The 27,506-nt window shown below is 37.2% G+C and overlaps 1 protein-coding gene across 1 annotated transcript in view; it reads right to left on the reverse strand.

Moving 5' to 3' along the window:
* Positions 1-7,822, reverse strand: part of LOC148874249 (transportin-1-like) — an 87,953-nt gene extending 80,131 nt beyond the window's left edge. Inside the window, exons 1-5 of the mRNA XM_088960478.1 lie at positions 7,514-7,822; positions 6,078-6,365; positions 5,497-5,586; positions 5,272-5,349; positions 5,096-5,176 (exon numbers count right to left, since the gene is read on the reverse strand). Coding sequence (XP_088816604.1) covers positions 5,096-5,176; positions 5,272-5,349; positions 5,497-5,586; positions 6,078-6,365; positions 7,514-7,690 — 714 coding nt within the window. The 5' untranslated portion in view covers positions 7,691-7,822. The remainder of the gene's footprint in view (positions 1-5,095; positions 5,177-5,271; positions 5,350-5,496; positions 5,587-6,077; positions 6,366-7,513) is intronic.
* Positions 7,823-27,506: the final 19,684 nt, after the last annotated feature.

The following is a 27,506-nucleotide window of genomic DNA, read 5'->3' on the forward strand; positions in this document are numbered from 1 at the left end:
TTCCACTTCCTGTTGTCGACCCTCTTCCCTTGGTTCCAACCGTGACCAAACCCTTGCCTCCGATGCCACCACCTGTTCAAACACCCACATATCCGTCATGTGTATACACATTGACCACGCATACCAGCTACTACTCCTCCGGCTACATCTCCGTCGACGGATCCAACACCAGACCCGCACTCAGCATCTGAGCTTGACCTCCTCATTGCTTTGCGGAAAGGTAAACGCACTTGCACCCTTCATCCTATTTCTAATTATGTTTCACTTATTCACCTTTCTGCTTCCCATCGCCAGTTTGCCACCTTGTTATCATCAGTTGTTGTCCCTAAGGATGTCTAGGAAGCCCTTACCTCTCCAAGGTGGTGTCGAGCCATGGAAGAAGAACTCTCTGCCCTTCATCATAATCATACTTGGGACCTCACTGCTCTTCCTCCTGGGAAGCAAGCTGTTGGTTGTAAATGGGTTTATACGGTTAAGTATCTGCCTAATGGTAGTGTTGAACGCCTGAAAGCGTGATTGGTTGCAAAAGGGTACTCCCAAACCTATGGTATTGACTACACAGAGATCTTCTCACCGGTTGCTAAGATAGGGTCAGTTCGTGTTGTGATCTCTCTTGAGCCAGGTATGAGTGGCCACTATATCAGCTTGATATCAAGAATGCCTTTTTGCATGGTGACTTACTCAATGAGGTCTACATGGAGCAACCTCCAAGGTTTGTTGCTCAAGGAAAGGATGGTAAGGTGTGCAGACTAAGGAAGGCTATATATGGGCTTAAGCAGTCTCCTCGAGCATGGTTTGGTAGGTTCAGTGAGGTGGTAAAGAAATTTGGTATGAAACAGTGCAAAGTTGACCGTTCTGTATTTAGCCATGACTCTCCATGAGGAAAAATACTATTGGTGGTATATGTAGATGATAATGTTATTACTGGAAATGATAACATGGGTATTGACAAGCTAAAGACTTATCTGCAGGATCATTTTCAAACAAAGGATCTTGGTAAGCTGAAATACTTCTTGGGGATAGAGGTAACAAGATCCATGTATGGCATTAACCTGTGCCAGAGAAAATATGTGTTTGATTTGCTAGAAGAAACATGCCTGTTGGGTGCCAAACCAACTGAAACACCCATGGACACAAATACCAAGCTAAGCAGTGATATGGGTGAAGTGTTTGAAGACTTGAGGGTAAACTGAACTACCTAACCATTACTAAACCAGACATCTCATTTGCGGTTAGTGTGGTAAGTCAGTTCATGCAAAAACCTCTGATTCCTCATTGGAATGCAGTTCTGAGAATTGTGAAGTATCTAAAAGGGGCTCCGGGTCGCGGTCTGATATACAAGAGTGGCGGAAAACTTGAAATAGAAGGGTATTCTGATGTTGACTGGGCCGGTTCTATGTCTAATAGGCGATCTACTACAGGCTATTGCACTTTCCTAGGAGGTAACCTGGTGACATGGAAAAGTAAGAAGCAGACAGTTGTGGCAAGAAGCAGTGCAGAAGCAGAATATAGGGCTATGGCACACACCGTTTGTGAATTAGTGTGGCTAAGGAACCTTCTACAGGAAGTAGGGTACAACATCAACACTCCAATGAAGCTCTATTGTGATAATCAGGCTGCAGTTCATATTTCCTCTAATCCGGTGTTTCATGAAAGAACCAAGCACATTGAAGTTGACTACCACTTTGTGAGGGAGAAGGTGCTGAATGGAAAACTAGACACTACACATGTTAATACAGGAAATCAGTGGGCTGACTTATTTACAAAAGGCTTGAGTCGGGGAAGAGTGGACTACATATGTAACAAGCTGCTGAGTATCAGCTTGAGGGGGCATGTTAGTGTAGGGGTATTTCTGTCTTTATACCTAGATTAATGTTGTTGATCTGTAACGTTGTGTTGGAACCAGTGCTCCTAACTTAAATAAGGGCACATATGTCTTTTCAATCATTTTTAATAATATAAGTTCTATTTGGCCGACTAGGAGAAGGTCCTGTTGAGACTTCCGGTTCGAACCAGAATTTCCCCTTCTTTCTTTCTCTCTTTCTTCCACCTTTCTACCTCTTTCTACATAACCAATCTCAGACATATAGAACTCTAAGGCAGGCCGAGTCATAACATATATATGTTATATATATAATATTATATAAATTATAATTATATAATAATATATAGTATATAATATATTAATAAAATAAATGATTTTTTTAATTTTATTATACTAATTTATTTAGTTATTGTACATATAAGCAATTATATACATCAAAATTCATATAAAATTAAAATTTTAAGTCTTTTGTCAATTTTTTTAAATAAATAGCTTTGGCATGGTGAATGGAACAACCTAGCCGGCTAGCCCAAGGCTCAGCGCATGGGTCAGCCCGGCCCGTGACATGGCACAGGCCCACACAGGCCTAGGTTGTGGGCCATGCCGACCCGACCCCCCAAGTTATCCCAAGGGAGGACGGCATGGCCCGTTTTACACCTCTAAAAGCAACTTATCTCAACTACTGGGTTAGACCCTAAGCACAATCAATGGATGTTTCTAAGAAACACTGAACATGGACCAATGTCTAGTTATGCCCTAGACCTTAGAGATAGATGGGCAAAACTTGAAAGTTGCATTTAACCCCATACTTTATAATGATGTTACACTAGGCCTTTGATTAAGTTGCTTTTGATATGCCAACTAATGAGATCTTCTTAGGGTCAAATGCATGGTTATGTTGGATAAGTTTAGGGTATTACCGAGTGGGTGATCATTGTGATAGGATCAACCCCTTTGTTAGACAAAGTGATCAAGATTTACACTCTCTCTGATGGAAATCTGAACTGTTGGCAGTGGATTTCAATTGTATTTAAAATCTCTTTACAAAATATATTTATACTTATATTATGTTATTTTCTAAAAATGACTTGCAAAAGGTTTTAATCCGGGATTCATTTGAGCAAAGGGCGTAACACATTCAATTTAATTTTGTATTTCAAATCCAGTCCAATTCAGTGCTAGATTGATCTAGAAAAATTGGATTTTCAAATACAAAGCGATGAATTTAGTAGACCCTTTTAGGAGATCTCAATGACCATAGATCGAACCTGTCCAATTGGAGTTCTTGCAGAGTGGAACCATGCAGTACCAGTCAATCAAATAATAGATAGTAAATGGGTCGGTTTGAAAATAAATGAGTTGCTAGTCGTAGAATATTATTCCCATCAGACTTGAACCTCGACTTTTGGACTCCGCTTCTTTTTTTTTTTTTTTTTGTAATTCGGTCATCAACCCTAACAGGTTCGGCCATCAAACAATTGAATTCCAATCCTTTCAACAATAAAAACCCTTCCTATCATGTTCTCATCATGGAAGGCAAGATACCTTTCAAAAGGTGGCAAGTTAACCTGCATCAAGTCTACACTTACTAGCCTCCCTTGTCACTACCTTTCTCTCTTCAGCATCCCAACTAAAGTGGCCACAAATCTGGAGAAACTTCAAAGGGATTTCTTCTAGAAAAGGCTGGAAGGAGAAAAAAAAAAGTCACCTAGTTGATTGGGCAAAGATATGCACTCCTAAACTCCTGGCGTCTTAAGCAAATGGCACTGGATGTTTAATGAGGAAAAAGAAAGCTGGTGGAGGCAGATGATCCTGAAAAATATGGGTTCACTATCAGGGGTTGGGAAACAAAACAGCTCCCCAAAACATCCAGCAGATCGGTGAGGAAGGAAATCCACAAGATTCAGCCTTTCTTCCTCAAAGGAACAGCTTTCAAGCTAGGTAATGGAAGCCATTTGAGGTTTTGGATTGACTCTTGGTGGGGCAATAAACCTTTCAAGCTAGGCTCCAGAATTCTTTTCTGTCTCTGGGACCTCTAGAGTCTAGGCTCCCACCTTTAGAAGAAATTTCTTTGACTAGGAGATTTACCAGCTTGAGCAGTTGCTCAATCAGATTCAGAACATCCTCCCAATTGCCACATTAGAATTTAGAAGATTGAAGAATCTGGAAATGGGAACACCATGGCAAGTTCACAGTCAAGTCCATGATTCTTCACTCCTGCCTTAACAGAAACAGCTTCCCCTTTCAATCTGTCTGGGCAAACTCCAACGTCAGTTTTTTTAGTCTGAACTGTGGCTCTAGAAAAGTGCCTAACTAAAGACAAACTATCTAGAATAGGGATTGCAGTAGACTCCACAAACTGCTCCCTGTGCAACCTGAAGGTGGAAACAGCTGAACACCTTTTCCTTCATTGCCCAATTACCAGGGATTGCAGTAGCCACCACAATCTTGTATTATTCCCATGTATAGAATGGGATTGAGAAATTGGTGCAGATATGGAAACGAGGAAAGAATCAGTGAAAAAATACATTAGTTTCCCAATTCGTACACCATTTTAAAAATTAAGAGTGATAAGGATATTGGTACTCTTGAGCTTTTCAAATTTCTTTTATAGCTTGTTGGTGCCACAATCTTCTAGAAATTCACTGTTTTTATTTTAAAAAAAAAACATCATGATTGCTATTTATGGAAACTTTTGGACTTTCCACTTAGAGTACTAATCATCATAATTACTATTTATAATAAAATCACAATTTACTATTTTTAATAAAGTCTGATTACTAGTTTTAGTAGGATCAGTAAAATATTATTACTTTGTTTTAGGAGTTAGATTTCCTCATTTGAGTGTCCCTATGAGTTATTTGTGGATCTGTCTTAGTTCTAAGGCAGCTAAAATTTGTTCTGAGTCAGTTTTGAGCCCAAATTGGAGTCTGCAAAGGGACATCTAGGTTCTTATGTTAATTATAAAAAAAAAAAAAAAAACCTAGGTTCTTCTGTTAAGTTTATAAAGAGAGTCACCCAATTTTTTGAGTCCAAATTGCAAAAAATAATAATAATAATAAATAAATAAATAAATAGTTGATTTGATGAAATAAATTTTGCTTTAGTGAATTCTAGTGTTGCCATGACATTTTATCTTTTTTCTCCTCTCTTACCTATTTCTTCTTTCAAGTGATCTATCTCTTTATTTAATACAACAGCAACAGGTCTCTTTCTTTCTAATTTCTTGCTCATTCTTTGCTGGATAAAATATACATCAGATATACTCACCAATTTTCGCACATCAGCAGCAGGATCAAGGGCAAGAACAAATAAACCCTGGAGGTATTGATCCACGGATTGAGATAAACCCTGGGGCAGAATAACAAACAATAGTGAACATTTCCATTTGTGGTAACAGTTCCATCAAATCAATGTAAAGGGAAAGAGCAGAATATCAGATATACCTTGGGCATCAACATAAGGAACTGATTAACAGAACCTAAGGAAAGCTTCCTGAGTGAGGTATGAGGAGATTGGAAAAACTGTATCAGTCAAACAAAACAAAAAAGTCAGTACAAGCTATAGGACAGCACACTGTACACCTACCATTCAACTTTAAAATCAAAGGAAATTGCATATAGAAAAGACACCATGTCATCATGGCATTAAAAATCAAAGGAAATTGTTACCTGGAATAATCTTGGCAACAATATGTTGATAGGGCGTTCAGTTAATCCAGGTACATCCGAATCAAGCTCTTGTGGGATGTCTTCACAAATCTGTGTAAGACATGGTTAATTGGTTAGAATTTTGAAATAAATGTTGTTTCTATATAAAATATGGTAAAATACGGAACGCAAAGCAACCAAAGAATCTAGAATTCTCCTTAAAAAGAAGAGAAAAAAATGAGCATAGTAGTACTAGTGGTAGTATTGAACTAGAACCACCAGTATCCATTCTTATGCTCAGACCAATTTTGCATGCTACATCCTAATATCAAAGTGCCACTCCTGCAACATGATTGACATTTGAAATGCAGTTGCAAAAATGTCTCCATTCTACCAAATTCCCAGAGAGCTTATTTCTGATATCCTATGTATGTTGGCCCAGAAATGGATGTCCATGTACATGTTAAATATTTACAAATATGCAGACACTTTATGCCAGGAGCCAAGGAGATGTACAAAGCACTTCCAATGACTTGTACTTAATTTAAGCCATCACTGTTAAAAGCTGTTTGTATTAGAGACCTTGAAGCTAGAACATTTACCTTGGATAAAGCATCCATAGCACCTTCCATGTGATTTAAGTCATTGCTATCTAAGCAATGTAGGAGTGCTTGCAACAGCTCTGGCCAACCAACGATCCGCCCTTGTTGAACAACAACACTTATAATTGTTCCAACTGTAGATCTGATATGCCTATCTGCTGCTCCTAAGCAAGGTAACAATTCAGATTTTATGTATTGCTGGTATAAAGGTTCCATGGATTTGAAAGCGGTTCTCAAATTATTTTTTAAAAGCAATCCAGCTGCTTGTCGAATTTCCACTGGTGTACCCTGTTTCAGAGGTAAAGTTAAATCTTCAAAAGCAAAAGCGAAAAAAAAAAAAAAAAACATCAAAAAAGACAATGTACAGAAGGCTCATATGATACCTTCAATAGTAAATAGTAACTTTCTTTCGCAAAATGTATTATTATTTGCATGAATAATAAAATTACATATCTAAAGAAAAAAAAAAACAATTCTACAGTAGACAAGAAAAAAAGGTTAAATCAAATGTGAAAGTTACAAGCAGGCATTCCAATGCAAGAGAACCAGTACATGTCAAGCTAACTCAAGATACACGCTTATTGGAAATACTGAAATATGGAATCCATAATTGAAAAATACAAATGATGTTTACAATAAAGAAAGTTGAGGATCAACCATGAACACTTTCATGATTGTTTGCACATTCTGAACTGTTTATATATATATAATAGAATAGAATAATCAAAAACACAAAAATTAACAATATTGCAAAATATCAAACAGAAGTTAATATATATGGAGAACCAAGCTCAGGTTGAGATCAAAATGTGATAGAGTGAACTTTATTACTACTAATCTGCAAAGGAGAAATGATATAACTCCATGACTAGAGAGATGATGGCTCTGTTCACAACCTAAACCCCCTCTTATTGCAAAACACGCACAGAGGAGCTGAAGGATGACCTAGACACAAGGAAATGCATACGAACACACAGTTTAGTATGGAGCCGATAGGAGGCATCCATTTCCAACCAGTCACCCGTATACACCTTTAATATATCTTCCATTTCTTACTTCTACATCTCGACCATAAGGGTTTTGCGAAAAGAGAAACAACTAAAAGCTAAGGCTAGGGAAGCATGCAAATAGCCTCATTTTTCAAGAACAAAGGACGCAACAATCAGATAAATGTCATTTCTAATTCCAATCCAAACAGAAGGACAATTTACTAACGAAAATCATCCAATCAACGATTACCAATGCCCCTAATTTTCAATTTCTCGGTTTTCGCCGACAAAATAAACACTCTATGCTTGTAAATCCTATCCAAACTCAGGCATAAAAATAGAATAAAATAAAATAATGGCATGTAACACCAGTCAAAACAAGCTGAACTTCTGTCCAATGAAATGAAGCCCTATTATTTTCCGATGATAATCAAATAATCGGAGCACCTCAGCATGGGCAAAGATGAAAGCGAGATAGTTATTGAAATCGGGGAACTGGCTATAATGCTGGAGCTGCTGCCAAATCTGAGGATGATCAGGAGTAGGAGAAATTTGCTGTTCGAGTAAGCGGCAGATCTCTCTCAGGCCATCCTCGTTGGGCTGCCACTGAGCAGGTGCCGCCATGTTTAGCAGGATTGCAGCTTTAGCTATCTGAGGTTTCAGAAGGAGACCTGCTGAGGAGGAGACAAGGAATCTAGAGAGAAAGAGAAGGCTGTCAAGGCCTTTTGTAAGGCGAGCGAGACAAGCCGAAGAGGGCGAGTCTGGCGTCTGCCTTTAGACACACTGACACAACGCCGGAACCGGTTTGAACCAGTTGAAAATCACTATCCAATCCACGATGTAATTTCGGCTTTTTTCCGGTTTTTTCTTTTTTCCAAAACGTCGTTGACTCGGACGGTCGAATCGTTCAACTGATAAATCAATACTTTTCCGGTCCATTTATCACCTGACCCGTTGTTTTGCGATATATATTTATATACATGGCGGGGCCCGTGCGATGTACGAAAGAAAACTGATTATGAAATCCAGATCAGCTTGGTCGATTTGAATTTTGAAGGTAAATTTGGCCAATCCAAAGCATGCAAACCACAAGTTTTTGTCTCATCCATGGTCAAATCCAGGTTTATGCTCGGGCTCGTGCTAGGATTGGGTAGAACCAGGCTTTGGATTGGTTGGGTGTAAAAAGATTTATGAATATAATTTTATATAACCATCTTTTATTACGCTTCGTGGGCCAATTTAAAAGTGCAATTAATTCAAAAGGTGATCATGGGTCAAGCTCAATTTTGCACTTGTTATAAGAGCTATAGTTTAGGCTTCGGCCCGGCCTAAGTGCAGGGCCTAAAACATAAGTTCGGACTGAGGCCTAAGCGGTCCTAGAATTTTAGACCAAGGTGAACCGAGCTGAAAATGATCAATCTCATATACCTACGTGATTTTAAAAAAGATATTCTTATATAAATATAATGCATGTATGTACATATTTACATCAAGACCAGCTTTCTAGTCCATACCTAGCCTACAACTTGAAACTTAGGCACAACATGTGCAAAAACTCAGGTTAGAGCAGATCGATTTGTATCCAATCCAATTATAAGTTTACTAGTGTTTAATTTTACCAACTCTTAAATGAAATTTAAATTAATGAAAACGAAGCTTAAAACTAAAAAAATTATATTATTTTATTTTAATTTTACTCACCTTTTTCTTAATTTTAAATTTTACTATTGTTAGAGGAACAAGTTGTATCAAGATTACTCAGTTCCGTGGTTGTATCAAGAGATGTTAAAAATCAATATATCAAATAATGGGTCACATGAGAGCTAGAAACTAAAAAAAAATCAATTTATTGTTATTTAACAATAATTTAATAGTTAGCTTACTATTAATAATTCAATTAGATTTTAATTTGACTCAAATTTATTTTTGATGTATTATCTTTTATTTCATTAATGAAAGATCTTTTAACTTTAATTATATTTTTTTTAATTTATTAAAATTCTTAGTAAAATAAGTTTTTGTTTTTACTAATACTTATTATTCATAAATGAATATATTGATTTTTTACAAATTTTTATGAATTATTAATATTATTTTTATTATTTATTGTTAGATGGGCTTATTAATAGTTTTTATTAATTTGTCTTATTTCAATTTGGATTAAATGTTTTTTGTGTTTATTGTTTCTATTAGTTATTAATTTTATTCATAAATTCAATTTACTTTATTTAATATAATTAATTTTTGAATTTGGTCTAGATCAACCTCTGGTGGATCAATCATATGGGTGGACTATGCTTCAATCTAAACAGGTGGCAAGTGTATGTAATGGATTGGATTGACCCTCGACGCAACTTTTTTATCCGGGTTGAATAGGACCTAAAAAATACAAATTTTTTTGCCTGTATTTTATAAAACAAACACGATAATACTGTTTTGTTTCTCCATTAGTTTGAACATGTAAATGGCTGAATCTCTCTCAAGAAACAATCAATTCACAAACTTCTAAACCGTAAAATCCTCTAAACCTCCAAACCAGTGATGACATTAGCATCATCAGCATCATCCACTTCTCTTTCTTCATGCCTCTCCATGATTGAGCCCAAGCAGCAAATCCTTAACTCCCTTTCTAAGCTCTCTAGTTGAGATACCTAATAGATTGTTTCAAAGAGCTACAAAAAATTATCCAAACCCTTTCTCATATGCTACTCATTTGCCTCTACAATGCCTTAAATGACTGAAAAGTAAGGAAGTACTACACCTCATTGCTTTCCTGTGCACATCTCATGTCAATTGCACAATGACCATCTCACCGAAATTATTGTCCACACTGTAAGGAAGCTCAAGGACTTTGATCATGACATTCGGGATTCTTGTTGTGATGCCATTATGAATGTGCCATTTTCAGCAGCCAATTTTAGCCACCCTTTGAGCTGAATCTCATTCAAAAGTCCTAAACTTAACCTCCTTGAATGTTACTTACACACCTCTAAAGTTCACTTAATGACCTCATTGACCCTCTCCTTAAAACCAAACCTCTAAATATTGCCATTATAGCCCCAACACACTACAGACCATGTCTATCTTTCAATCCAATACAACCTTGCCCCTCCCTTGATAAAGCCAAGATTCAAATATGAGCTTTCCCTTTTGCCAAAACCCTCTGATAAAACCGACACTGTGACAAGTCACATAGCCAATCTAATTGCACCATTAGACTCTAAACACCCCCGAAACCCCACCCATAAATTTTCACCTTAAAATGACTTGTTTAATCATCAACCAAGCTAAGATTCCATTTTATCCCCTCTCATTGGTCAAAATCAATCAAGTTCTGAATCTCCATCTTCTTAGCCATTTCAAAGCAATCTAATATCTTACCATTAAAAATTCTTACCCACCAAATTTCAACTCCAAACTCCTCACCTAATTAGGGATGTTCATGGTAACCAAACCATATGTTATTTTTTGAACCTAAACTAGTACTATCAGCTTTTGCAATTCCCTGATCGAAAACTGAACTAGTACTACCGGTTAACTAGTTAGTTTTTTTTTTTTTTTGGTTTTTTATGCCTATAACATCATTATAAATAAATATATAAATATACTATACATAGATTATTATGTATTATAAATATAATATGTATCTATATATAATATATAGATAATATGTGACATATATTAAAAATATATAAGGGTAAATTTCTTAAACTACCCCTACCGTTTCTAACAATTGACTAATACTTTCCTTACCATTAGCACCCGTTATTCTTCTTCAAATTTTCAAAATAAAACAAAAAAAGGGAAAGAAACAATGGCACATCAAAACCCTAACCACATTTATGGGGACAAGTTTGGTTTTAAATGACAAGAATCCTGGACTATGTAATTAGAGAAGAGCATGTTTCTCATTCCACCCAATAACAGCTACTGTCAAGAGAAGAAAAGAGCTTGCCTTTGTGCAGTAATAGAATGACAAGAGTGAAAGTGATTCAGAGACAGAAAGATTCAGAGATGAAATAGTTGCAGTAGAAAACTTGTGTTGTGTTCTGAGAAAACCTCTCTCTCAACCTGGACTTTCCTCTCCCCCTCCCCCTTTCTAGTTTCTTGTTCATCATGGCAATCAGCCATTCGGAGACGAAACCGTGGAAGGTCCTGCTTTTCCCTAAATCCAACATGTATTTAGAGACCATCGACAAAAATATCATCTCCTTCATCATGGTGGTCAACCATTTGGAGATGTCTAAATCCAACTACCCCATTAATGGTGATCTCCTACTACAACTCCATAGTGACAAAAAATTAAAAAATATATATATATCAAAAATGAAGTTGGTATGTTACAGCTCCGCACATGTCCTTGCTCCGCGATCTCTTACCAATGGTCCCTACTCCGCACATGTCCCTATCACCATGGCGATCTCAATCGAAACTCAATGGCAACAAGAAGAATGACCCTAAAGACAAGGTACAAAAGACCTTCACAAACTTGCTTGGAGGTTGTAGTAGAGTCAGTTGCGGTAGGTTGGAAACAGTGGAGATCCCAAGTTGGTTGTGTCTGCAACTAAATATTAGAATCGTTCTGATCTTAGGAATATCGCCGCCGCTGCAACAGGGTTTCTAACGGCGAGACGAAAAGGGAAGCCAATGGTGGTCTAACCCTAGCAGCAGACATGAGAGAGAGGGGTGGGGAGAGGAGGTGCAATGGTGTGGGGCAGTCATTACAAGACGAAGAGCTTCAACAATGTTGTCGTGGTCATCAGCATTCGGAACTTTGGATAGCCTTAGCAAGACGAAGAACATGGTGAAACCCCTCCTTCTTGAGTTGATTCTGATGTCCTGTTACTTTGTGCCTAAACCCAATAGGAAAAAGAAGGGGAAAGAAAGAAAGAGGGGGAGAGAGATAAAGGGGTAAAGGGGTAAAATTGGGTTTTAAAAAAAGATATATCACGTATGAATGAGTTTTGACAGAATATTAACGGACCTTAACAGTAAGGGTAGAGCTAGTCAATTGTCATAAACAATAGGATTAGATTTAGTCAATTTTCAAACAGTAAGGGCACACTTAGTCAATTAGCTAAACCATAACGATAGTTTAAGAAACTTACCCTATATATAAATATATAAATTAGTCGATTCAGTTAATTGTATTTTTTGTTCAATTCTTCAATTTTTCATGAGAACCCCTACATATGGCTGATTCAAGCTAAGATTACATTTCAATTAATCTCACTAATCAAAGCTTATTAATGTAGTCAAAGCCTAGTTATGAGATCAATCTCACCACATCGCAATCAAGCTCAACCCATCAAATTGATCACATCATATCATAACCTCACTCACCCCCTAAAATGATATCACCTTATCGCAGCCCCACTCAACCCATTGAGTTGATCTCACCTTGCCACAAAATCATAGAATCCATTGGATCAATCTCACCATACAATAGCCCCGATTAACCCATCATATCGACCTCGCCATTTCATAGCCTCGACCAACCCATTGAATCAATCTTGTCATACCATAGCCTCACTTGCCCCCTAAACTAATCTCACTTTATCATAACTTAGCTCAACCCATCAAATTAATCTTCCCTGTAATGCAACTTCCTTCACCTCTTGAATTGATCTTGCCTTATCATGACCTTAATTAACCTATCAAATCAATGTTACCGTATTACAACTTCTCTCACCCCCCTAAATCAATATTCCCTTATCATAGCCTCGCTTAACACATTGAATCAATTTTTTTGTTTTGTATAACAACCTAGATCACTTGTTAAATCATCATTGCTACCAGACCTAATGCCAACCTATCACATTATAACTTGCCTTATCACATTGAGACCCAACTCATCTTGCAACTCTTCACATCACACCTTATTGTGCTCTCTAATGAACCCAAATTTGTGAAATCACAAGCCACTTGTGAGCCATCAAAGTCTTAAATTAGACTTGTCGTCATACACCCTCCCATTGCATCGCAATCATCAAACCCGAACTCTCTTACCCTCATGACTTCTTCAAAATCTCCAATTTTACCCTCTTAACTTCAATTATAAATAGAGGAGAGAAGAACCCCTCTAGAATGAACAAGTAACTTAATGAAGACTAGGTAGAAAGGCCACCCCCTTAGTCTCTCACATCTAGGGGTGAGCACATTTCGGTTACAACCAAAAAATTGAACCGATATTTCGGTTTCAGTTGAATCAGTTCAGTTTATTTGGTTATTTAGTCGGTTTTGGTTTTTATATTTTTCTGTTTTCGTATTTGCTAAATCAGTTAACTGAATTAACCGAACTTTATAATTATATATTATTTTATATTAATATTTAATAAATTAATAAATAATAAATAATTATATAAGTAATTAAGTATACATTGAATTTCGAATTCTAAGATACAAATTTGTTTCCTAATAATAAGGCAATAACGTGAAAGATATACTTCCTTCTTACTCACAAAAACATTAAAACACTTAAATAACAATGCAAAATAAATCAAGATTCAGGAGTACAGACTGTACAGGAGTCTTCGTCTTCTTCCCTTCTGCACTCCACCACCGCACCACACTCCTACCTCACCTCGTATGTCATCTCTCCTGAGTCCTAAGTCAAAAATAGTGCATTTCACTAAATCAGTTTAGTAGTTCGCCAGTATAGGAATCTTCGCCTTCTTCTTCCTCCGAACTCAACCACTGCACACAGTTTGGTAGTTCACCAATAGCCCAGTTCAGTTCTTCCTCTTCACCAGTGCCAGGTAAGTCTGAAACCTTCTTCTTCTTCTTCATCGTCATCATCGCCGTTGTCGTCGAGTCTCAACTTCTGCAACACCAAGTCACCAACACACAGATGAATACCTTGAGTCTTGAGATGATTAAGCCATTCCTCATCTCAGATTGTGGCTGCCACTTGGCTCGGTCTTCTTCTTCTTCTGTAGAAAAGAAAACAAAACAAAAAAAAAAAACATCCATAGTTTGTGAGAGAGGATGCGGCCTTCATGCGTTCCATACACATGAAATCCACAGCCACAAGCAATGCTCGCAGCAGATCCGTTGTCTCACAGTCACAACAAACACACCCTCAAGGCCTCACTCATCCATTCCAACTCTCTTTTAAAAATATAATAAAGTTATAAAGATATGAGCAGCCAAAGAAACGCCAAGTCCAGCTATCTAGGAACAAGTTAATCCCAATGATTGAATGCAACAAATATATATATATATGCTCTAATATATATTTTCTTTGTTTGTAGATGTCACATCAAGCAAAAGAAGGAGATACACCAACTACTACTAGTATTGATGATGCAAATTCATATCCCAAACCTTCAAGCCAAACGAGTTCGATCAATACTACAACTACAAATGCTAAAGAAGAGAAAAAAGCCATACAACCAAGGTCAAAAGTATGGGAACACTTTTCTAAGTTTGTTTTAGATAATGGTGAGCCAAAAGCTAGATGTAACTACTGTGATAGAGAGTTTTGTTGTGACCCTAAAAAAAATGGGATTGGCTCACTAAGAAATCACATGAATATATGCAAGAAAACCCTTATAACTTGGATATAGAACAAGCAGAATTGAATTCGCACCCAAACTCAAAGGAAGGAGATAGTGAGAAAATGAGTCCCTTTGGCCTTAATTGTTGGAAATTTGATCAAGAGGCTATTAGGAATGGGTTAACCCATATGATCATTATTGATGAGTTCCCATTCAAGTTTGTGGATGGTGAGGGATTTAAGAAATTTATGACACTTTCTTGTCCAAGGCTTCATATTCCATCTAGATGGACTATTGCTCGGGATTGCTATCACTTGTACTTGGATGAAAAGTTGAAATTGAAGAATATATTAAAAAAATTCATGTTGAAGGGTTTGTCTTACAACTGATGCATGGTCTTCGTTGCAAATGATTAATTACATGTGTTTAACAACCCACTTTATTGATAAAGACTAGAAATTGAATAAATTTTTTTTTGAATTTTTGTTTAATTTCTAGTCACAATGGGAAGGCTACTGGTAAGGCAATAGAAAAGTGTCTAGTTGAATGGAGGATTGATAAAATTTTTTCAATTATACTTGATAATGCTAGTTCAAATGATGTTGCAATTGCATTTTTAAAGAAAAAAAAATTCTAATTGGGGAACTAGCATTTTAGATGGGAAATTGCTTCACATGAGATGTATTGCACATATTATAAATTTGGTTGTCAATGATGGTTTAAAAGAGATGGGTGAACCTGTTAATTGTGTTTGGGGAGTAGTGAAGTTTGTGAGGCAGTCCCCAACAAGGTTGCAAAAGTTTAAGGAGTTTGTTGATATTGAAAAAATTTAGAGTAAGAGTTTGTTATGTTTAGATGTGAGTACTAGATGGAGTTCAACCTATTTAATGTTGGAGGCGGCTCAAAAGTTTGAAAGAGCCTTTGAAAGATTTGATGATCATGATCCTTATTTTAGAAGTGAACTTGAGATGGGGGATGGGGTTCCTACTAATTTTGATTGGGCCTGTGTTAGGAGGCTAGTGCTATTTCTACAACACTTCTATGGTCTCACATTGCGGGTTTCAGGCTCCTTGTATTGCACATCTAACATTTTTTTCAAGAAATTTATTCGGTTAATTGCCTTTTACAAGAGTGGGGAGGTTGTGAGGACAAAGAATTGAAAGAGATAACAGGGAAGATGAAAGGAAAGTATGATAAATAGTGGGGAAACATTGAAAAAATAAATAAGTTGATTTATATTGCAGCTATTCTTGACCCTCGTCATAAATTAGAGTATGTGGAGTTTGCCCTTACTGATATGTATGAATGTGTCAAAGGTGAAGAGCTTGTGAAAAAAGTTAAGGAAGTTGTGTCTGATTTGTACAATGAATACAAGAACATGGTTGCACCTCGAAGTAGGCATACTAGTGATAAAACCCAATTCTCAACTTCAAGTGAGACAAAGGGTGAGCAACTATCACAAGTAAGGAAGATGTTGGCAATGTCTTGGTTTAAAAAGTACAAGTCAAAGAATGGAGGGGCAGATAGCAAATCAAAGTTGGATAGATACTTGAATGAAGATACTGAAAAGGGAAATGATGACTTTGATATCCAAGAATGGTGTAAAGTTAATTGTCACAGACTTCCCATCCTTTCACAAATGGCTCGGGATGTGTTGTCTGTTCCTTTCTCTACAGTTGCTTCAGAATTTGCTTTTAGCACTAGAGGATGAGTACTTGATGCATTTAAGAGTTCTTTGACTCCTAAAATAGTATAAGTACTTCTATCTCTGAATTTTGATACAAGTTGATTTTTCTTGAAACAACGATCATGTGCCTTTAACTAACATTTCTGAATTAAACTCCCTCCTTATCCTTCTAATTATCAGTCAATGGCTAAACCTTCAATAAACTTTAGGTAGAGAATGATTCATTTTAAATATTTAAAGAAAAAATTTATAATTAATAATCAACAAAGAAATAATGCATTAAAAATATAACTTAAATAACTTAAGAAGATTATATATTTTTCTAAAACATATTTGTGATACTTGTTGTAGTAATATATCCCGGAAGACTTCACTATAAACAATATTTTGTGTGAAATCGTCAAGCTCACCATGTTTATTTTGTATTAATTTTTTTATTAACTATAATTATCTATGAGAGAATATAGGTTTTGGAAAATTGACACCTACATGTTACCTTTTTTTATTAACTTTTATTAATGCTCATAAAGCAGGCTAGTCGTGTCTTTTTTTTTTCACAAATAGCCACTCTGTTTTAGTGGGTGAAAGATTAACCCTTGGAATAAATACAATATTCGTTGTATTAAGCGAGTTCCATCACACAGGCCAATTCAATGATCCAAACTCCATAAAAGCATTGTAGGGGCCCCCAACTTTAAGTTCCAAACTATGATTTGGAACTCCTGGAAAATTAAGAGAGTGTAACAAACTTTGGAGGATTCATATTTTGCTCATTATTATCACCATTTATCAGAACTGAGCTATCAACACTTAAGTATGCTTGCACATTTTCTAGAAATTTGGAGAGCATAATTGAGATTCTTTCAATAACATTAACATTTATTGGGGCAAAAATACTACACTATTGTAAATATGACTAATTAGTATATTTTTCCTCAAAGCATGGATATATTGTATCAAAAAGTTATGTTCTTCCATTATTATTGTCAATAAGAAGCTTTTTTGGAATTTGTATCCAATTTAGCTCTTTCCTTGAACAAAAGATATAGCCGACACCTTACCATTCAAATATATAAAACTCAATTAGCAAATTCTTGTAATTGTATATGCTTTTCTTCTGTAATATTTGAAGATAAAATATGCATGTTGGTTTTAAGCGTAAGAACTTGATAATGATCTCATAGATGCAATATTTGAATCATAAAAGCAACAATTTATTCCCATCCACCTTTCATCATAAATGGCAAGATTTGGCGAAAATCACTTCCAAGAATTACCAACTTCCCTAAAAAAATTGTATTTTCTTTAATTGCTAACATTTCTTTCATTATATCGCTAAAAGTCTTATCAACTACTTCAAATACATTCCTATTTGTCATAAACGCTTTATCCCAAATAATTAAATCCACCTTTTGGATCAATTTAGCTAAATCTGTTTGTCAATTGATTGAACAACATGATAATTCATGTAAATCTAAAGGAATCTTGAACCTTAAATGAGTTGTCATTCCTCCAAGTAATAATAAAGCAACAATTCCCAAAGATAAAATAGATAGAACAATTTTATTCTCAACCCTAAACTTGGCAATGATTGTTCTTTAAAGGTAAGTTTTCCCTCTTCCGCCACTCCCATAAACAAAAAATAGACAAAGTTAGTGGGAGCCACTATGGCATGACTTGAATTTGACTTAGGGACTGATATACACATTCCTTCATGATTAGTATAAGTGCAATGAGATTAAGAATATCATAAGATGATATCTCTAAAGGCGTTTCATCATTAGCATGAAAACAGACTAAATTAGTGAGTGGAGATGATCTCTAAAGGCTATCCATTTCATAGAGATAGTTATTGGGATTGCTTCACAAGATGATAGGAGTGTTGTAGACCAATGGGAGGGGCCTATTATAAAATGGAAGACTTCTACGGTACCTTAGGGCTTTGTTATGACAAGTCTACACTTATCAATTAGAAATGTTTAACCTAAAATGGCAATGTACCTTGTTTGGTGGAGGCCAAAGAGAAAACTCATTGGATGGATGGATATGTGATCATTCACAGGAAGTAATGGGGTTATGCAGTTGAAATAGTTGGCATTATGCACCTATGTGATTTCCCCCATTTCTAGAGGCATGAACTTTGTCCTCGCCACTAAGATAGGAGGGAAATTTCAAAGATGAGCAAATGGAGATGGAATATAGATAAAACTCCATTCTATGAAAGATAACATAAAACAATATTAAGGTTGTATTTTGCCTTTTATTAGAAATGACACACATATAGTTTGCTAAATTGTTAGATGTCAACAAATTGAAAGGACCCAACTATGTAGATTGGTTTTGTAACCTAAATATGATGCTCACATTTGAGAAATTGGACAAGGTTGCCAAAAACCTACCACCAGAACGTCCTAGTGATAGGGCTTTTAAGGCAAGAAGCAGGGAATATTAGGTATGGCAAGAGAAAAATTCTCTTTCCCGATGTTATGTCATATCCTCCTTGGATAATTCTATATAGAGATAGTTTGACAAAATTTATATTTACAAAGATATCACAGATAGTCTTAAAACCATGTATGAAGAGCAGAATCATTCTACAAGACAAAATGTCCTCAAACTATTAATGAGCACGAAAATGACCGAAAGCCAACTAGTTCATGACCATGTCATGCAAATGTTAGGTTATATAAATGAATTTGAGGTTCTTGGCTCCTAATTTGATAATGACAACAAAACTAATGCCATCCTGAACTCTCTACCCTTGTCCTTTAATTAATTTGTCATGAATTACAACATGAGCAAGGTAAAATTTAGCTTGTAGGAGCTCAACAATATATTGCAAAGAGCTAGAGAACTGATTAAGAAGGATAAGCCGGTAGGCATACTTGTTGAAACTAGCAAATCTAGTAGGAAGAAAAGGAAGGGTAAGAAGAAGCCTTAGAAAAAGGGAGGTAAACTAAAAAAGAAGAAGAGACACAAGTCATCTAATGAATGTCACTTATGCAAGTAGATTGGGCACTAAAAGAGGAACTGTCCTAGTATTTGAAATCCCACAAGAATAAAGAAGGTAATTTCGAATCTATTACCATAGAGACCAATATGTTGGTCACTTCTACATCCTAATGTATTGATTCTAGGGCTTCTTCTCATGCATGCAACACATTGTAGGGGTTCAAGGAAAGCAGAAAGTTGAATGATGATGATGTGTTTTACTTGGGGACGACTGTAACCAAGGTTCAAAGTATCGATATGTATATGCCCGTATTATGTTGATGGGTTCCCAATATGCCCCTCTAGGGGTTGTATCGGGTCATACACTATTTTAGGGGGTAGTTGGGCTCTAAATCGATCCCTCTGAACTGGTTTTAGAGAAGGAATTGTTACATTAAATATTGTATTTATATACCTTTAATTAGAAGAAATATGATTTCAATTTCTAAGTTGTGAAAATATGGTTATTCTATTTTATTTAGTAATAACATTATAATTAAATTGAATAACAAATTCCTTACAGACGGAGAACTTAAGAATGTCATTTATGTTCTTCATCCGTTTCTAAATATAAATGTAATCAAAACTGTATTAGAATGCATCCTAAGAAAAGAACATGTGATGAAATTAATCCTACGTGCCTATGACATTATTGACTTTGGCCATATTAATATAGAACGTATCACAAAATTGGTGAAGGATGGTCCTCCAAATTTTCTCAGTTTAGAAGATGTTTCAACTTGTAAGCCTTGCTTCCAAGGCAAGATGGCAAAATGACCATTTAAAGGTAAGCCTGTAAGAGCTATAGACAACTTGAGCGTTAGGACACTCAAGTGGTTCCATGAGTGTTAGGACACAGAACCAATATTGTTATTTTATAAATTTCATCGATGATTATTCTCGATATGGTTACATATACCTAATGAAACATAAGTCCAAATCATTAGAAAAGTTCAAGGAGTTTAGACAAGAAGTCGAGAAATAGTTGGGGAGACAGATCAAAGCCCTTCGATCAAGCCCAAAAGGGCCCTACCTATGGTTTGAGAACTCTCTAGTGGAATGACTAGTCTATGAACAATGAGAAACGAGTCACTTGGGTAGGGAATGGATTCGGCACCCATTAGTTTAAGAAATGGAGGTGATGGGACCTCGAGGAATGAACTTCAAAAGCTTTTTTTTTTTTTTGTTTTAATAGTGACTATAAAGCCTGAGGCACAGGTTAAACCAGTTCATGTAAGACTTGGATGGGAGAGGGAAGGGGTTAGGTGAAGGGATGAGAAATCCATCATATGGATGGCTGAACCCTGCAGAAAGGTTGGGCGAAATTTAAAAAAAAATTCTCCCCCCCATTTGGGAATCGCATTCCCTATTTTTGAAAACTGCATTTTCAATGATCAATCTTGAACCAAATCAGACCAGATCTGAGAATAAAAGGGAGGAGAGGGATATACCTGATAAGGAGTAGCAGTAGCTCCCAATGAAGGTGTTCACACCCAAGGAGAAAACCAAAACCTGATTCCACTGAAGATGACACAGTGTGAGGTGAAGTAGGATCAGTAGGATGGCTCTTCAGCAAGGGCCAAAATCTTCAGTAAGAATGGAGTAGAGGGCTGGTGAGCATGACTTCAGATTGCTTCTTCTACCAAGAAGCAATATCAAGAACAAATCTTGATCACTCCCACAAGTGGAGGTCGAATTGGGTAGGGGTGGCAAGAACAGGGAGGAACACTGTAGTTTGTTATGCCTTGTCTGATGTATTTTGCATGTCTGCCCTGCTCTCTTATTTATAGCCTTAAGGAGGCAACCTCCTAATTTGATTAGGAGTTTCCTGATCCAAATCTTTATTTGGATCTGAACTCTTTAAGTGGATAAGACTTATCCTCTTATCCTTATCTATTGATCCAAACCCACTCCTATTTAATTAATTTGATTAACCCATTTCGAAATTGGGCCTTAGGCCCATTAAGTTTATGTGCTCACTTAACGTCTTAACTTGCTGCCCAGTTAGCTCTCTTTGTATGTTGTGGAACCCAAACATTGATATACACATCAGCTACATGGATTCAGCCCAACCTTTATTACAAGGCCTGGCTGAATTCACTATATGAGACAGTGAATCCCTAAGCCCATTACTATGGACTCTTAATGGACCCAACATTTACACTAAATGGTTTTTGGGTCTAGCCACCTTATGAAAATACAAGGACTGTGGGCAGATGCAAGATTAGCCCATCAGGTATTACCCTCAATGGTTTTACATTTAACCTCTCAACCCATAATGATCAAACACTGCCCCACAAGAGAATGACCTCTCCCTTGGCTGTAAGGTACAGTGCTGCACTCGCTACTCGCATGGATCGCGGGAATTAAAACTTTTTGCAAACATTTTGAAACCATAATATATATATATATCTTTATATAAATATATTTTGTAAAACAAATTTCAACAGTTGAAATCAACTACTAGTAGTTTAGGTTTCCATCAGAGAGAGTGCATCCCCGATCATTCACTTTGTCTGACAAAGGGGCTGATCCTATCCCTATGATCTCCCACTCAAATGAATTTCAGACTGTTCCAACATACCCAAGTTTTGACCCCCTCTAAGGATCTCACTGATTGACATATCAAAGACAGTCTGATCTGACACCCAGTGTAGTACCATAATCGAGTCTAGGGGTCAGGTGTAACATTACAGCTTTGCCCATGTATCTCAAATGTCCAGAGCAATACTGGAATTTTGGTTCGGTTTAGGGTTTCAAGATAACTGCCTAACAATAGGCACCATTCTCCCATATCTAATAGTTGGGGCCCACATGATAATCCCAAACAAGTACAATAAAAATTATTTAATCAAGCAAAAGCATGCTAAGAACAAACAAGAACAAATCAACAAATTTATCCTACTAACTTTTATCATTACCTTATTTCTTATTTTTTATATTTTTGTTTATATTTTTTATATTTATTATATTTATCTTTTTTGTTTATTTATTTTTTATATTTTTTTATCTTTTTTATTATCATTATTGTTTTATCTACCCTTTTTATATTATTTTATTTTCCATTTTTATTCAATTTTCGCAATATTTATTCCCTAAATTTTATTTTATTTTATTTTTATTATATTTTTAATTCCTTATAGAACCCTATTTGATTTGTTTTGTTTTATATAATTTATTTATATATATTATAATAATAATATTTTATATTTTATTTATTATTACTATTATTATTTTAATTTCAAATCTTTTATATTTTTATATTTTTTGGTTTTCTCTTTTTTACTTTTTTTATTTTAATTTATTTTTCATTTCATTTTCATTAACAACTTATTCAATTATTCCCCTTTCCTAAATATATCCTACCTATCAAGCTACAAACCCAAATCTATAATCGAACTCCATTGCTCATTCTCCCAACTTGCAAAGAGATGAACTAATGTTGTTCTATCAACTCCACTGATTCCTCCCCACTAATGAGAATATCACATTAATAACACGAAAATGATTGACATCAAATCATACAACTACAGTCTTAGACATAAGAGAGTATGGATTCAAGGCGAGATGGATTGATGATAACATTTATAGGTATGTAAAGCTCACCTAGACCCTCAAAGAACACTCAAACACCAAGAGTAAAACCATAGAAGCACTTATGAGCAGCTTGCAATCAACCCCATGCTGTGATGAACTTGTGGTACACCGCCACCTTTGCGATGAACTCGTAAAACATTAAGCAAAGCTGCAATAAACCCGTGGCCCACCAAGTCCAGTTAATGCCTGAACCTAAATAAACCTCAGAAAGGCCTGTCTAAGGAACCCAAACACACCTAAGTGTGGATGAAGACACACCTGCTATAACATGCGTTGAACTCGTAACCTACAAGCTCGCTTTGGAAGATAGGTTAGAAGGGAAAGTAGGTTAAGCCCAAGGTGAGGCATGCGTGTGCCTAGACACACGCAAACCCAAGACAGAAAGGACTTTGCAAGTCGCCATGTAGAACTGATGAAGTACCGAACGCCGAATGGTGACATCACTGTTGCCACATAGGATCAGTTATAACGAGCAAAAAGGTAGTACCACACGTGAGTAATGAGGAATCTCAATGATAAGAAAAGCCAATCCTTGAGAAGATCCTCATGAAACACGTGGTGATACCTCAGTAGCTCACCCAATGATTGATAGTGAATCAAGCATTCCCTTCCCTGATACGGAGCGAACATCTTAATCTCCTACCTTTTAGGATCTGGGGACCTCCTCACATTATAACTTATTGGATCCAAAGCATTTGTGACTGATACTCTCGAGTATCCATGACCCTCTCATTTTCTAAGCCCTTTACCTAAAGACCTTGACCTTCCCTCACTCTTGAGGCTTCTCTTCGTCTTTCAAAGAGACCGCTCCCTAACCAAGCCTGGATTTCAAGGTATGCACCCTACCTATAGAATCGACATCGAAAATTTCCAAGTCGAAACCTTTAGCCTGATTTCGAGATGCATAGAGAGAACAATGCGAATTGTTAAGGATACATCCCCATACAACAGGAATGAAGCGTATGTAGTTGATAGGAGACCCAGGAATAATGGAGGAGCCAGACAAGGAACGTATCAATGAGACAATAACCAGGGGAAGATAATCCCACCGCCACACCTCCTTTCCCCTATGCAAGGGAGGAGGTGATCCTGATTATGAATAAGCTGGTGGAGGATAAGGTCATCAGCCTTCTGCCATCACTGCCAGGAGTTGACCCAGAAAAAGACAAACACGGAGGAAGGTGGTGCAACTACCATCAAACGCCTCACCACGACCTAATGGATTCTTTCACCCTGAGGAGGATATTCACACACAAAGTAAAGTTAGAGCAGTTTGTAAAGAAAGACCCGGCTCACATGGAAGTCGACCCACTCCCATCCCATACCCAGGGAGGCAACATCAACATGGTAGGGTCGTCCGAAGAGTACCAGGTTGACACTTTGATAGAGAAGCTGGAGCAAAGCAAAGAGCTATGTCAGTTCTTCACCAAATAGGGGCCAACACAACAACACTGAAGTTGGCCATCTGGGCACTGGCTGAAGTATTCAGGCACCCCCTGCAATCATACAACCACGACCGTAACAACGTCGAGTTCATAGTGGAGGACATGTTGGTCGCCAACCCTCATCACAACAGATTCCTATATATCATGGCAAAGATTGGGGGTTTTGACATGAGAAGTTCGATGGTCGACTTGGGAAGCTCTGTTAATCTCATTTCCATCCATACACTAGAATTAATGAGTGTTCGGAAAGAGGATATCAAAGGATTGCTTTTAGAAGGAACAGACTTTAATGGGAACCCGCCTGTCATCGAAGGGTCTATGAAATGCTGGTTGTGATCGGGCCATTTACCATAATGCAATAGTTCCAAGTAATCTTGGAAAGGACTTGCTATCATACCCTCTTGGGTCATCCACTAATCCACGACCTTGCCCTCGTCCCTTTGACATACCACCAATGCATCAAAGCCAGATACCAAGGGAGATCGATAAGACACACCTCCAAGATGCCATCTACTTCACGGCGCTAGCAGAAGATGGCAAAACAAAGATAGTCAGGGTTAAAGGAATGAAGCTACCACACCCACCTCAGATGAACCTCTAGGAAGAACAAAACATTGGAAGAGAAGCATATGTGTCTGAATGACAGGGTATGACAAAAAGGAATACTACACCATCATCAAGGACAATGAGGGCGATGAACCACCTATAGCTAAGAAAGTGATCCATGACGTATGATTTTGCAATTTGTTTAATGTAGCCTTATCGAAACTTGAATTAAAAAAATGAAGTTTATTTTTTTTTTCAAAAGAGGATTCAACTTTAACTCATATTTTCCAAATAAAATATATCTTTTTCTTCAAAAAAGCTTTTTTGCATTTTTCTAATGGAAGACTCTAAGTAATGTCTCAACTAGTACCATTTCAGCACATCGCAAGCCGATGTCACTACGGTCTTATCATCAGGCAAAAATCCATCTATTGAACCTGGCATAAAGGTACAACATGAAAACCAAAGACCTATATAGACACAAATTTTTCAAAATTCAAAACAAATAACAACTTGTACAACTTGAGGAATTGAAAGAAAATGCATTGGAATACTACAATGAAGCCAGAGCGCCTTCTAGGTGCCTGACGGATTCCATCGACACGGTCGAGGAACCATAAGAGGAGATTAATCTAGAAACTGACATAACAAATAAAAAAACCTTTATACATATCTACCAGGCTAGCAGTCAAAGATAGAGGGAAACTCATTGCACTTCTAAAAGGTAAGGAAAAATCCTTATCATAGAAGATTTAGAGCCCAAAACCAGTCTAACCCACGTCTTTCTCACAAAATTCCAGGTTGTATTCGCCTAGTCATACAACCAGATGCCAGGACTCGATTTAGAGCTTGTATAAAGGTGGAAGTAGAGCATCTATTGAAAGTAGGCTTCATCAAACCTATAGCTCACCCTCAATGGCTTGTTAATGTAGTTCCAGTAAAGAAGAAGAACGGGAAACTGAAGTTAGTACCTTTCCTACCTAATCCTTTAATGTAGTTCCAGTAAAGATCAAGGTGGAAGTAGAGCAGCTATTGAAAGTAGGCTTCATCAAACCTATAGTTCACCCTTAGTGGCTCGCTAATGTAGTTCCAGTAAAGAAGAAGAACGGGAAACTGAGGTTAGTACCTTTCCCACCTAATCCTTTAATGATAGTTAAACACCCAAATACTAACTTCACCTTATCGCACATGTTGTGTCGATTTTAGGGACCTGAACAGGGCCTGTCTGAAAGACGAGTTCCCCATTCCCAACATGGAGGTGTTGATAGACTCAACTGCGGTACCTGAGCTTTTCTCCTTCCTACATGCCTACAGTGGGTACAACCAAATTTTCATGGACCCTGCAGATGCACCCCACACAGCCTTCAGGACACCCATAGGGCACTTCTATTACCAGATGATGCCCTTTAGATTGAAAAATGCCGGAGCAACATACCAGAGAGCGATGACTAGTGTTTTCCACGACATGATTCACAAGAAAATAGAGTGTTACATGGATGACATTGTTGTCAAAGAAAGAAGAAGGGAGCAACATTCCAAAGTTTTGGGAAAGGTGTTCACAAGGTGCAGAGAATTCAAGTTAAGATTGAACCCACTGATGTGCGCATTTGGGGTACAGTTCAGAAAGTTCCTAGGATAACGGGTAGATCAGGCCAGGATATATCAAGACAAAAGCAAGGTTAAAGCCATCTTAGATCTTCTGCTACTAGCAAATGAGTCATAGTTAAAAACATTCCTAGGAAAAGTCTTGTATTTAAGAAGGTTTATCCTTGGCCTCACGCACGCAGCTCTGCCGTTGATGAAATTATTCAAGAAATCTGCTGAATTCAGATGGACTCAAGAGCTTCAAATTACTTTTGGACAATTGAAGGCAACACTGGCTAAGGCACTGACGATGTCACCGCCCAAAGACATGTAGGAATTTGGAATATACATCGCAACAGGAACAAAAACTATAGGATGCCTAATAGCACAGGAGGATGACGGAAAAGTGGAACTCCCCGTCTACTATGCTAGTAGAACCCTCAAACCGGCGGAAAGAAACTATTTCCATATGGATCAACAGTGCCTGACCCTGGTTTTTGCTACACAAAAATTTAGGCACTACATCATAGGGCAAAAGGTGAGGTTAATCGCATGAAATGACCCAATCAAGTTCTTCATGGATAGACCCCCTCTCTCTGGCAGACTCGTCAAGTGGATGATGCAACTCAACGAGTATGCGAAAGAGTACACAACAGCCAAAAGCCATTAAAGTTGCCCTACCCTTCAATTAAGAATATATGCACCATGATTTTTGACAAAATGAATGATCAATCTTGTATTTGCTTACATACATATCTTACTTATAGTAATATAAACTATTCTAGTATACTTACAAAGCCCTGGAAACCTCGGGCACCTCAATAAGCCCTGACGCCCTAGGCATACTACAAAGCCCCAGACACCCCCGGCTCTCTACTAAGCCCTACCACCTCGGGCACACATACAAAGCCTTGGACACCCCGGGCACCCCAGTAAGCTCCATCACCCCTGGCAAACTACAAAGCTCTAGACACCGCAGGCAATCTACTAAGCCCTGGCACCTCGAGCACATATACAAAGCCCTGGATACCCCAAACACCTCAATAAGTCCCAACACCCCCGACACCCTACAAAGCCCCGGACACCCCAAA

The sequence above is a fragment of the Nelumbo lutea genome, chromosome 1 (assembly GCF_056320005.1).
Source record: "Nelumbo lutea isolate HS-2025 chromosome 1, American lotus-T2T, whole genome shotgun sequence".
NCBI lineage: Eukaryota > Viridiplantae > Streptophyta > Magnoliopsida > Proteales > Nelumbonaceae > Nelumbo > Nelumbo lutea.